This window comes from Sarcophilus harrisii, chromosome 3 (genome assembly GCF_902635505.1).
Source record: "Sarcophilus harrisii chromosome 3, mSarHar1.11, whole genome shotgun sequence".
Classification (NCBI taxonomy): Eukaryota; Metazoa; Chordata; class Mammalia; order Dasyuromorphia; family Dasyuridae; genus Sarcophilus; species Sarcophilus harrisii.
This window is the reverse complement of record NC_045428.1, coordinates 314,622,914-314,636,984: the sequence shown is the minus strand read 5'-3', so window position 1 is coordinate 314,636,984 and position 14,071 is coordinate 314,622,914. Positions and strand designations below refer to the sequence as shown.

At 35.6% G+C, this 14,071-nt stretch overlaps 1 protein-coding gene across 1 annotated transcript in view; it reads right to left on the bottom strand.

The window, feature by feature from the left end:
- Positions 1 to 8,346: 8,346 nt before the first annotated feature.
- SPSB4 (splA/ryanodine receptor domain and SOCS box containing 4) overlaps positions 8,347 to 14,071 on the bottom strand; it is a 129,331-nt gene continuing 123,606 nt past the window's right edge. Inside the window, exon 3 of the mRNA XM_003763735.3 lies at positions 8,347 to 9,709. Coding sequence (XP_003763783.1) covers positions 9,582 to 9,709 — 128 coding nt within the window. The 3' untranslated portion in view covers positions 8,347 to 9,581. The remainder of the gene's footprint in view (positions 9,710 to 14,071) is intronic.

Sequence of the window (14,071 nt, the reverse complement as noted above, 5' to 3'; positions counted from 1 at the left end):
TTAGTATGGAACTGTATAAGCTAATTAGATAGTATTGTCATTTTTATTGTGATGAATAATCAATACTTCTCGAATTATTTAGGTTTATTTTTTCCATATAGTGTTTTATAATTGAAATTATCTAGTTCCCCTGTTTCTTGGAAGATAGACTCTAATGTTTTATATATTCTGTTGTTATTTTGAATGGATTTCTCAGTCTTTCCCCCCTGGCTTTTATTGGTAATGACGGGGTGGGGAGAACCCTGAAACTGTCTTCCCTGGTTTTTGGGGGGAAACTATGGGGGTGAACTCTGAGAAACTCTCCTCTGGGAAAGGCCCACCTTAGGGAATCAAGATAAAGTGGCTTCATTCTGTTATTTTGCTGACTAGCCTGCACTCTCTATTGAGCTGAAAATTAGTCTAGTACGTCTCCTACTTAGCTAGAACTTAAGGGGTCTCATTCAATTGGAAATGTAGGCCTGGGAACAGTGACAACATTGAAGGAATCTCATTCAATTGAAACCCCACTCTCAGATCTCTTATTAAAAAAACCACCTATATTTTTGCAGAATGTCTGAAGCAGGATTATGGCTTGTCAAGGAACCTCTCCTTGGCATAGCTGCTTGCCAGGACTCCTGCCTGCTATGAAAAGACCCTCTTCTCAGTGAAAACCTTCTGTTATTTCTCTGCTAGGACCTAGACACTGAAGAAGTCATTCTCCTAGCAAAGGACCTCTCAGTGCCACTTTTTTTTTTCTTTTTTGCTACTAATATTTCAAGTTCGTGAATTCTTTCACATTGAACCTGTGGCAACAAGAAGGGATTCTTCATACCTCGACTGCACTGCCATTAACTGCATCAGTAATATAGAGAAAAAGTGACAATTTATATGTGTTTGTTTTATATCTTGCTACTTTTCTGAAATATTTCTTTAATTAGTATGTTCAACTCACTCCTTAGAACTTTAGAGCATAGTATCTTTCACACAAAAAAATGCTAGTTTTGTTTCTTATATGTATTCTCTCAATTTCTTTTTATCTTATTGCTAAAACTAGCTTTTCTAGAACTGTGTAAAAAATGGTGTCACAGAGTTATTGATTTACTCTGATCTCATTAGGAAGGACTCTAATCTTTTTCTGTTACATAAAATACTAGCTCTTGGTTTAGTTAGATATTATTTACAATATTAAGGAAAGGTCTATTTATTTTAAAATTTTCATTGAAATTTTTTTTTCATTTCTTTCCCAGTGTTAAGCATGTATTTTATCTCTTTTCTTCCTCTCATCCCACTCTAAAGAAAGAAAAACAATGCCCTTGTAACAAATAACTATAGCCAAGCAAAACAAATTCTCATATTGTCCCATTTATTCTTAGACATTTTGTTCTCACATAATTTGGTGTTGAATTTTGTCAAAAGCTTTACCAGCATCTATTGATATAATAATGTGCCTTTTATAAATTTTGTCATTAATACATTAAACTATGCTCATTATTTTCTTTACATTGAACAAATTCTCCATTTTTGGTGAAACTTTTGCTGTTGTTAAGTCATTTCAATTGTGTTCAACTCTTCATGACTCTATTTTGAATTTTCTTGGCAAAGACAATGGAATGGTCTTCCAGTGCTAAGATGATAGCGTGAAGGAAGAATTCACCTGATCCCTCTCAAATTCTCCTTCAAACAATTTTGAAAATTGCCTCAGATAAAATTTTTGGGTTGGTAGAAACTCTGTATTCTGTATTCTGTATTTTTTTGATATTTCACAAAAATGTCACAAAAATATCTGTATTCTGAGTCCATCAGTTCTTTATTTGGTTATGGATAGCATTCATGAGATTTTTGTACTTGTCTGGGATCATTGTATTGCTGAGAAGAGCTCATAGTTGATTATCATAGTTGATTATCACACAGTGTTGCTAATAGTATGTAAAATGTTTTCCTGGCTTTGTTCATTCACTTTGCATCAGTTTTTACAAGTCTTTCCAGGTTTTTCTGAAATCTGCCTTTTCACCTACAGCTCTTTAACTCTGGAATGGATGGAATTTCAGAGCAACATCTTGCATTTTAAAATGTGTTTCTTATAAACAACATATCAGATTCTGATTTTTTTTAACCTATTCTGATATTCATTTCTGTTTTATGGGGGAGTTCATCTCATTTGTATTCAAAGTTATAATTACTATTTGTGAATTTTAGACATTCTATTTTTCCTCCCTATTATCTTTTTTATTTTTCTTTTTACCCAATCTGTCCTCACACTTCTAATTTACTTCTAACCATTGACCTTCTTAATCTATAACTTAAAAAATACCTCCCTTTTCCTCTCCCGTACCTTCCTTCCTACTTCAGATTTATACAATCTTCTAAAAGTCCCTCCATTTTTAATACTTCTTGGTGCCATTAGCTTCCCTGGTCCAATTTTAATTTTTAAGGAGTTCTCTTTTTAAGTTTTTGTATTTCTTTGTCCAATTGGTTAATTTTCTTTTCATAAATTTCTTTGATTGTTCTTATTTATTTATTTTTTGCCTAATTTTTCTCTTACACTCTCTTGATTTTTAAAGTCTTTTAAAGTTCTTCCAAGAATTCTTTTTGGGCTTGTGACCATTTGACATTTTTCTTTGAAGTAGTTTTCAAATTTCTTTGTCTTCTTCTGAATGTGAACCTACATCTTCTCTATGACCATAGTAGCTCTCTAAGAATGGGTTTTTGGCCTTTGCTTACTCATTTTTTAAACGGCTAATTATTATAATCAGGTTCTAGTCCCTAGATGTAGGAATGATGCTTCAGGTTTTTCTGAGTTCCATCTGGGGACCTGACCTAAGCCATTCCTTTTCACCTATGAGCCATGGCTAGAGTCCCCAGCCATGTTGTCACTGCAAATGCTCTTCCTCTGCGCTGTCTTTCCCACAGCTGCAAACTTCAGCTCACTCTTCCACTTTGGAACCCAAACCAGGGATTCTGGTCTCTTGCAAGTGTTCTTAGCCAGCAGTCTTCATTGCTCAATTACTACACTCACCTGAGATGAGTTCTCTCCTCTTCACTCACAGCCACAGTTTGGGAATGCATCTGGTCAGCAAATCTGGGTCTGGCATCCAGTGTCAGTCGGAGAGTCCTTCAATCTTCCCCTGCTTAAATGTCTGATCACTACACGCTCTGTGAGACAAAAGTTTCTGAAGCTGAGGCCACTGTCTGACCCAGCTGCCTCTAGGGCTTGTTTTTCTTGATTCAGTAAAAAGAGGTTTTGCAAGTGACCCGAATCAGAGAATCAAATCTGCTAGAAGTTGCTCTGGAATTCCATCCATTCCAGAGTGCTTAAGAGATTTAAGGGCCGCATTAGCTGTTCTCAGAAATCAGACAACTTTATGAGATATTAAAGCCCTATAATATGCTGGACTGATGAAATGGACAATAGGAGTGGATTATAGTTCCTTTTTCTTTTTCTTTTTTTTTTTAAACTTCTTCCCTATGTACCTCTATTCTGTAAGGTCTGTTTGTCCTTAATAGCTCCTGTCAAAATGTATGTTAATCTTATGCTTCCCTCATAGTTTCCCATCATAAGCCAATAGTTACATTTGAATCTCCCCATTAATAGAGTTTTACTGTCTATTTTCCCTATAATTTAATATTTTCAATTTGTTATTTATTTTGGAAAATGAATGGTAGATTCTATTTTCACTTTGTCCTATGGCTCTAATAGATCTTGAATGTTGTTTTGTGAATTTTGTGAAGTTTCAAATTTAAACTACCAGTATTTTATTATTGGTCATGGTTTTCAAAGAGCTTAGTATTAAATAATCTTGCTTTTACTTGTATTCTATTTCTTTTGAGAATGTACACTTTATATTCCCTTTCAATTTTCTAGTCTTTTAACTTTGTACTATTATTTCTTATTTGGTGGAATCATTGAATTTAGTATGCTTTATTTTATTTTGTAGGGCATCTACTACTTTGGAAAGTTGTTAACCTATTTTAAGTTATTTTATTCTTCCAATTTTTTTCTCAGGAGCTCTAAATTTGTTTTGTTTCTTGTTTCATTTCCTTCAGCTACTCTTCAAGTCTTCGTGACAAATGTTTTTCTCTGAGGTTCTATTTATATTTATTGTAGAATTACTCTCTTCTTCCAGATTTGTCTTAGGCCTCTCTTAATTCAAATTTTCTCATAGTGTTTGAAATTTCCCCTTTTTGCTCATATAATATCTCAGTTCTTAGTTCCTATATTGGGTTTTGGGCCAGTTTTACTCCTATTCTTTATGGATGAGTTGGACAGATCATCTCTGGTTGTCCCTCTATGTCTACAAGTCTCTACAAGGTCTGGATGAAGTATCTGGGGCTAGTTTACATACTCTTCTATGATGTCCATGGCCTAGTAACTCAATGTAGATGTTGAACTTGGCCCAGTCTTTATCCCCTTTCCTCATGTAATCACCCGGTGAGTTAGCCCTGTTTTCATCTAGGGCTCTGACAAGGTGTCTCCCTATCCCTAACCTGAGCAAGCCATTTCTTGCTCTGACTGTAATAGGAATTCTGTCTTCATTTCTCTTTCCCTTACCTTGTACTTAAATGCTTCGGTCCATTTTCTTGTATAGTTCTGGTTTGGATACAAGAAAACTATTTTCCACTGGTTTTCTTGATCATTATTTATCTTATATGATCTCTTAAATCTTTTTTTTTTTTTTTTTTTTTTTTTTAAATAATCGGGAATGGAGTTGGCTAGTTAGGTCAGTTAGTAAACATTTATTAAATACCTATTACATACTAGGAACTGTGCTAAGCACATGTTGTCATTTTCAGAACTTTTTGATCTTTTGCAATTTCCCAAAAACATTACATTCATATCCACTCTGTGTGTTCCCCACAATACTAGGTGCTATGAGAAAATCAATGCATGGAAACAGTTCTTGTTCTTTAGGATTCAAGAGACAATTTACCCTTAGGAAACAGAATAAGATTAAGACAATACATACTAAATGCTGAAATAAGTGACGCTGACAACAAATGCTCTAGTACTCTGACTTGGATTACTAAGGTGGTTCAAGGGGAAGTACCACCTAATGGGGGCTTAAAAGAGGGAGAAGTGAATGAAAAAACATTTGTGAAACTCTTCCTTTGTGGAAAGTATACTACATAATAAAAAAGCAAGATAACCCCTATTCTCTTTTTGGTGGGGCAATTGGGGTTAACTGACTTGCCTAAGGTCACACACATTTAGTGTTAAGTATCTGAGGTTAGATTTGAACTCGGGTACTTTTGACTCCAAGGCTGGTATTCTATCCACTACACCACCTAGCTATCCTTGGTAATCTTTATTCTCAAGAAGCTCACATTTAAATGGAGAAAACACCAAAGAGAAATAAGCTGAAAGTCAGATGAAAAATTTCTATATCCTTAGGGTACAATGACAAAGCAAATGTTAGTACATCTTCTTTGGTGTCATTTCCACAAATCACAGCTAGGAATGGGTCAGGTGAAGGGAAGATATTCCTGGAAGGTGAGGAAAATAGCATGAATAAAAGCTTGGAGTCAAGAATGAGTAAAGATAGAAACCAAATATTAGTATGGAATTTTTTATTTGGAAGGGACTGTAGTGGTCATTTAATTCAACCTCCTCATTTTGTATGAAGGCAAGTGATTCTAGTCTTCTATTTTAGTATGGGCAAATTTTTTTAAAGGGGGGGGCAATTGGGGTTAAGTGACTTGCTCAGAGTCACACAGTGTTAAGTGTCTGAGGTCAAATTTGAACTGGGGTCCTCCTGACTTCAGGGATAGTGCTCTATCCCCTGCACCAACTAACCGCCCCCAATATAGACAAATCTCAATACATAAGCCAACAGCAATTTAGTGAGCTGGAGTCCTGATAAAGAGGGGTAATAGCAACAATGAGACTGATGAGATTCATAACAGGACTTCATGTCTGGAACATGGATCTGGAACTACAAGTGCTGGTCTGAGTTAAGAGACCATCCGGTGTTGATATGAAACAATTCTGGGATTTTACTATGGCTAAATTCATCCAGAAGGTGAGGGCAAAGGATTGCTATTATGTTAAGCTCAGGGCACGGCTTGCTTACTGGGACTTAGTTCTGGAAAACAGGTGTCTCCTAAAAGTAAATAGAGGAGTAAAATGAGAGGGAATTCTTTGTATGGAGAGTCTGACAGATCCTATGCTTCTTTGATCTAGTCAATGATGTTCCCAAATTATTGTCTGTTGTGATACAGGAGTGGCTGCTGGAGGTCTAACTCAGACCTGTAGCATGGATCTCTTCATGTGAGAGGATGAGGATGATGATGATGATGATGATGATGATATAAGGAGACTGAGAAGCCGTTTCATTCTCTAACCTCTCTCCTCTTCTCTCTTCCCTCCAATATATTTCATTCCCAATCCGCAAGGAACAAGTGTAAAGGCTGCTTTGCAACTCCTTCAAGTGTTATGATTCACAACTGTGGAGGATCTCAGAGAATTGACCTGCCTCTTCTCTTAGGCATGGTCCTTAATAATTGTCTTCTCTGTTCTCCTTCCCTTTCTCTCCAATATTATTTTTCTCCAATTGAACTTATAGACTTTATTATTTTTAAATTTGAATTGATAGGCATTAGAAAAAAGGCCCATATCTCTTCCTCATATAGCACAAAAGGTTCTCTTTCAATATTGACTGGGGGCTTGGTTGCCCCTTTCTACTTCTTTCAACTTTCTTTCCTCTTCTAAGAGAGGCAACATGGCATGATGAGCTGCTTTGGAATCAGAAAAGGCCTAGGTTTCATCTCTGATATATACTGACTGTGTGACCCTGGCCAAGTCACTTGTTTAATACCACAGGCAACTCTAAGACTATAAATGACAGTAGAAAGCATTGATCTACATTGATAGGGGAAGTTAATGAATCCAAGTAGTTTCTTTTCCCAGTGAAATCCTCATTCAGTCCTCATTCCCTATCTAAATGTAGCATACTAATAGAAAAGGAACATAAATCACTAATGCAATTCTTTCAGGTTTAAAGGGTAGAAATCACCTGTCGATGATCTTAATCTTTATCAGCACTTTTTTTTTTTTCAGAATGTAATGTCCAGGGATGGCAGGAATTATTTTTAGACATAGTCCATCACTGGATCTGGGCTCAGATCTGGGCTTTCCTGTGTGATAGGATCTGCTAATTGTTGTTGCTTTGGTCTTGTTTGATTTTGCAAGACCTCCTTGGATTCTGTCCAGGGGTTTTTCTTGGCAAAGATAGTGGAGTGGTCTGCCATTTCCTTCTCCTGTGTATGCTGTATCCACTGTACCACTTCACTAGCTAGTCTTCAAGAATCCAGGGACATTTTGTGTTATAATGAAATCTCTGAGTAAGACTTCACTGGAAGAACTCTAATATTAATATCATACATCTTTCATATGTGATTTCAGGAAAGTCAATTAAATTCAGATCAAATATATAAAGTATCTACTCTGTGCCAGGCACTGTATTAGGTATCCAAAGTCAAGAATAAAACCACCTCTGCTTTTGAAGAACTGACATTCTTCTTGGGGAATATAGCATTATCCACAAGAAAACAAAAGCAAAGTATGTATGTGGAAAGTAATTTCAAAAGTTACTGCCAATAACAGGAAAAACCTCATGTAAGAGATGGCACTTGAGGTGTGCTTTGGAAGATAAGAATTCAAAGAGGTGGTGATGAGAGAATGCATGAAACATCTTCAGTGTTCTCCTAGGAAAATTAAGGGCTAGAAATAGATCATCTCTAAGTCCTTTCCACTTTTGACATTCTATTATTACATAAACTGCTCCCCCCAATTCTTCTGATCCCAAATCAGTAGGGAATGCACTTTGAACTATTTTCTGGTAACAGGGATGGTTTTTATACTATGTAATTGATGTGAAATTTTATTCTCATATTTGTGAATGAAATCAAACATTATTAGTAAGTTTGGCATGGATTGTGGGGGAATGGTGTGGGATAAGACATGAGGCACACAGAATTTGAGATTATGTGTAGACACCAAATAGAACAAATCTAATTGGCTTGAAAGGGGATTAACCTCTTTATTATCACTGGGCTCTAACCAGCTAAGCTCACCAAAATTATCTTTTTTAGTGTCATGCTCACACAAGGAACAACTGACAGACCGAACAGCAGACTTTATTAGAAATGCTCCTCATTCATCAGTAAATTCACATTAAAAACGCTGAAGGCAGCTCCGTCTGAATATTTGACATCCCGCCATTACAATTTCCAGTTAAAAACTAGACCAGGCAGATAATTTGAAACATGTAAGAAATGCAAATAGGAAGCAGCATCTTAAAAATATATATAATATGTATATTTTATATATATATATATATATATATATATATATATATATATATTGACTGAGCTTGGAAAATGAAGGATGATACCTTAAACATTCCACCATTCTAGTTACAAGGGGCCCAAAGTTCCCAAACAGATAAACAATAGAGCACATGTTAGAAATTGGGGGCTGAGAATTTAGAATTCACATAAAATGAAAATAATACTTTTAATAATAAAGATACAAGGCTGGCTCTATGTTTAAGTTGGCAGATCACCTGCCTCGGGGGTGTGATTTGAGAGTTATGGAAAAGGCCCATCTTCCTACTCTTACCTCCAAATATCAACCGAAACAGCTGTCAAGCTTGAAATTCCATTTTTTCCTTTCAGTTCAGCATTACCCTACTCAGGCTACTTTTAAAAATCCAACTCCCCCAGGTGGAGGAATAAAATGAGGATGAGCTCTTTCCTCTCTGACTGATCTGATAGGGATTGCTAGAGAAGAGGTGAGTAGGGGACTGTATTTAAATAGGGGAAGTGTGGTTCAATAGGGAGAAATAAAGGGAAAATATAAGGGGGGAGGGCTGCCAAAATAATTTGCCACCCTAATGATTTTATTGAGCGCTAGTCCTTTAGATCCCTTGAGAAAGACTGAACTCCAGCCTCTAAATGGTGACCACCAGTCCTCCTTACAAATTATGCAAAGTTGGGAAGAAATTGGCCTGGGCTTGGAAATAACTACAACACTGGCACTTAGCTGCTTTCATCATCCATTATTCAAAGGCAATTGTTTTTCTTTTTTTTTGTTCCCACTCTATACAATCACCCTCAATATATTTGAAACCAGGGCACAGGATAGAAAGTCTTCTACCCAAATGTTTTATTCATTCTTTTGAATTAAAAATATGCTTTTTAATCAATATACTGATAGCATCCCTGTCTTGGTTGGGTGGGCAAAGCCTCAAGGCAGAGAGCTAACTGATTTCGCTAAGTTCCCTATTGAGGTGTCCAGCTTTAGAGGTCACCTTTGAGGATGGCAAATACTATTGGCAATTGACATTTATTTCCAAAATCAGTAACAAATCCCAATTGTTCACATTATCTAACAGCTCCCACACTGTCCTGTTGAACAGATTAAAGAGGGCGGGGAATGCCCCACATATATACATACATACATACATATATATATATATTTATCTATTTTTTAAAAATTAAATTATGGTCAAGTGTCCGCTGAGACTTTGCTTCTGATGTAAACAATTCATTGTGCCGGGTGCATTGCTTTAGTCTATTTTGAGTCCAGAAGGGCTTCAGGCTTCTTATTGGTACTGGAGATAGTTTTTCAGAGACTGAGGCAAAGGCAGAGATTCTATTTCATGCAGGCGTTCTCGACTGAGGGCAAATCGAATTGATCTTCGGCACAGGTCCATTAGGGGCAGGGGCTCCGCTGAAACATAAGAGTGAGAGAGATTGAATATCACCAATAGCATTGCAGGCACTTAGATATACTTCCTCTGCTTACCGGAGAGGAGAGATGCAGCAGGTCCATTTAAGAATAAAGCTGAAGGAATAGAGCCAGGAGAGTTAGGAGGGATCAGGAAAGTTTATTTTATGCCACACTTGCTGCTACCTCCTCATGTCATACACAAGAACACAAAATCATAGATTTAGAGCCAAAAAGGGCTTTGTAGGCTGCCTAACTGAACATCCTCATTTTTACATTGAGAACCTGAAATCTAGGGACATGATCTGACCTGTTACTTAAATCACAGTCAATATGAGAGTGAACATTTTAACCCAGGTCTTCTGATTATAAATCTGTTTCATTGTGCATTACCCTCTAGCCTTTAAAAAAATTAGTATTCATCCATTTTAATTGTATAACAATTGTATAATTTATCTCCAGCCACAACACCTTCACTCTCCCCATTCAGTAAGCCAACCCCTGTAACAATAAAAAAGAAAAGTAGTTTAGCAAAGGCAATGAACACGTCAACTGAGTCTGAAAGTATATTCAATAATTTATACCTATGTTCCCCAACTCCTGCAGACAAATACACAACTTTTCTAGAGCTTAGACACTTACGTCATTATAGTTACAAAGTATTTAGTTTCTTTCTTTTTTTTTTTGTTATTGTTCTTTCCAACTAGAGTACCAATCAGGGACTCAGGGAGACTCATCTTTCTGTGTTCAAATATGACCTTAGACACTCACTAGTGGTTTGATCTTGGGCAATTCACTCAACTCTGTTTGCCTCTGTTTCCTCATCTGTGAAATGAGCTGGAGAAAGAAATGGCAAACCACTCTAGTATCTTAACCAAGAAAGTTCCCAAATGGATCAAGAAGAGTCAGACAATTGAAGAATGACTGGAGAACAAGGGAAATATATTACAGGATCATAGAATTGAAAGGTGGCCTTAGAGACCATCTATTCTAATCTCATTTTACAGGTATTTAAACAGGTGAAGGTTAAATGAGTTGTCCCATATCACAGAGGTAGTTAATCACTGGAGATAGAATTTGAGCCTAAAGTCTTCTATTATTCAATAAATACTCATTCCATTGTACTGTAAGGTCTTCCATGTATTTTAAATTCTGCTTATTTTGACCTGCTTCAGTTCCTATAAATTCAGTTCCTATAAATATCTCTTGTGCTTCTCTGAATTTTTCATATTGATCATTTTTTAAGGCATTTACATTCAAGTACTGTAGTTTTAACCACTTTATTGATGGGCATTTATTGTCTCTATTTCTTTGCTACCACAAAAATATGCTGTTAACCCCTAATTTGATGTATTAGGACCTTTCCTTGGATAAAGGCCTAGCAAAAGAATCCTTGGATTGATGGGTATGGATAGTTTAGTTACTTTTAAAGCATAATTCCAACTGAGTGGATGCCCATCAGTTGGAGAATGGCTGAATATATATGAATATGAATTATGTATATGAATATGAATATTGTGGAATATTATTGTTCTATAAGAATCAATCAGGAGGATGATTTTAGAGAGACCTGGAGAGACCTGATGCTAAGTGAAGTGAGAAGAACCAGGATAACATTATATACAGAAAACAGCAAGATTATGTGATGATCAATTCTGATGCATGTAACTCTTTTCAACAGCCAGGTAATTCAGGCCAGTTCCAATGGTCTTGTGATGAAGAGGGCCATCTGCACCCAGAGAGAAAACTGTGGAGATAATGTGCCTATCTTTCCACATGGAGAAGGAAATGGAAAAAAAAAAAAATCCAGTATCTTTACCAAGAAAATCCCAAATGGGGTCAGGAAGAATCAGACATGACTGATGCAACTCAGCAACAATAATTTTTCCACAGGCTCTCTAAAATTGGCTATTTCCACTCTTTGTTACCCATGCCCTCCTATCCTTTTTAATCAAGATCCTTCTTTAATGTCTATGTATAGAGATAAGAACACCAGATTTGGCATCCAATTCTGATTCTGTTCCTTCTTTTGTGGATGTGTAACTCTGAGAAATCAAAGAACTCATCAGGATTTCAGATTCCTCAACTATAAAATGAATAGTTAGACTATATAGTTTCTAACATTGCTTTTATGTCTAAATCCTGAAATCTTAGAAATCTTATTGTCACCATGAAAGTCTTTGACTTCACTGGTCTAATCCTTTAATATTTACATTTTCCCCAAAGTAGTGTTTATTAGATTGCTAATTTAGCATTCCTTTTTATGTGCTAATTTTTGAACAAGGTTACAAACTCCTTAAGGTCGGGGAAATGTTTATTTGTAATTAAAACCAGTAAGATTTTCAGTATCTTATATATCACATTTGAATGTGGTTAAACCACAAAAGATGGACCCTAAAAAACAGGAATTACTGTGTAATGGAAAGAGCATTGAATTTGAAGTAAAAAAAAAAGTTAGGTTTATATTTTGATTCTACCACTTCCTAGCCATGTGACTGGCTTCTTTGACTGTTCTAGCCAAATCCTTTCATATTTATTTTTTCTAAATTAGAGTTTATGGAATTGCTAATTTAGCAATTCCTTTTTATGTGCTTTTAAACTAAGTTATAAACTCCTTCAGGTCAGGAATAACAATTATTTGTAATAAAACCATTAAGATTTCAGCATTTTATATCACATTTGAATGTGGTTAAACCATAAAAAATAGATACTAAAAAACAGGAATTACTGTGAAATGGAGAGAGTACTGAATCTGAAGTAAAAAAAAAAAAATTGAGTTCACATCTTGACTTCACCATTTGCTAGTCATGTGATCGTAGGCAAGTCCCAAGCCTTTTTGAAGTTCACTGTCCTCATTTGTCAAATTTGGGGGATAATATCATTTTAAGAATTTATGCTTTGATGCTCTTTCACATTTATTATTTCATTTGGTTGTCAGAGGAAGTATTTCATACATAATCAAGTGAATTGCAGAACTGACTTGCACATCTCTCCACCCACCCCCTTTTTTCCCCATTTCCATGACTCCACACTAGGCTAGAATCTTCACCTCACACTTAGATTACTCCAACAGCCTCCTAATTAATTTGTTTCCATATTCCTTCTCCTCCAAACTCACAATTCCCATTTCTCCCAGATTAAATGCTCCAAAGCACATCTTTCATTTTTGGTACTTCCAAGAGGCTATATTCCCTTTGACTAAAGGGTAATCAAACTGTTTATAATTTTGATCCAGCAATATCACTACTGGGTCTATGTCCGAAAAAGTTAAAAAAAAAAAAAAAAAACGGAAAAGGACTACATGTACAAAAATATTTGTAGCAGCTCTTTTTGTTGTGGCAGAGAATTGGACATTGAAGGGATACACATCAATTGGGGAATGGCTGAGCAAATTGTGGTATATGAATGTCATGAAATGTTACTCTGCCTTTAGAAATAATGAGCAAGAAGATTACAGAAAAAGCTTGGAAAGATTTAGATGAACTGATGCTGAGTGAAGAGGACAGAACCAGGAATACATAATACACATTAACAGCAATAGTGAGATGATCAACTATGATCGACTTAGCTCTTCTCAGCACTACAGTGATTCAAGAGATTTCCAAAAAATTCATGATGTAAAATGCTATTCTCATCCAGAGAAAGATGGAGTCTGAATGCAGATCAAAGTATGCTATTTTCATTTAATTTTTTATGTTTTTTTTTCTTTTGCAAACTGTTTTTAAAAACTTTTTCTTCTTTTGAAACATGATTAATATGGAAATATATTTAGCATGATTGCATACTTAAAACATAAATCAAATAGCTTACCATCTTAGAGAGGGAGGAAATTTTGGAACTCAAAATTTTGTTTAAAGAGAATGTTAGAAATTGTCTTTACATGTAATTAGAAAAAGTAAAATACTATTTTTAAAAGAGGCCATTTCCAATACCCCTTAATTTTAGTGTCTTCCTTCTGAGATGACCTTCAATTAATTTTGTATATATCTGGTACACATATTGTCTCCCCATTAGGCCATGAGCTCCTTGTTTTTTACCTTGTGTTACCAGCATTTAAAACAGGGTCTAGCACATATAAGTACTTAATAAATGTTTGTTTACAGCACTTTGGGTTTGCAAAATGCTTTATGTACATTTATCTCATTTCAGCCTCCCTGAAATCTGTGAGTTTTACTATTTAAATATAAGAAAACAGGTTTAGTGAGTTTGTGACCTTCCTGCCTATGGCCACACAGCTAATAATGTCAATTCTCTTTCTCCTTTTCCCTTCCCTGAGACAGTAAGCAATCTGATATAGGTTATATATATGTAATCATGTAAACATATTTCTATATTAGCTATTTTGTAAAAGAAAAAGAAAGAAAA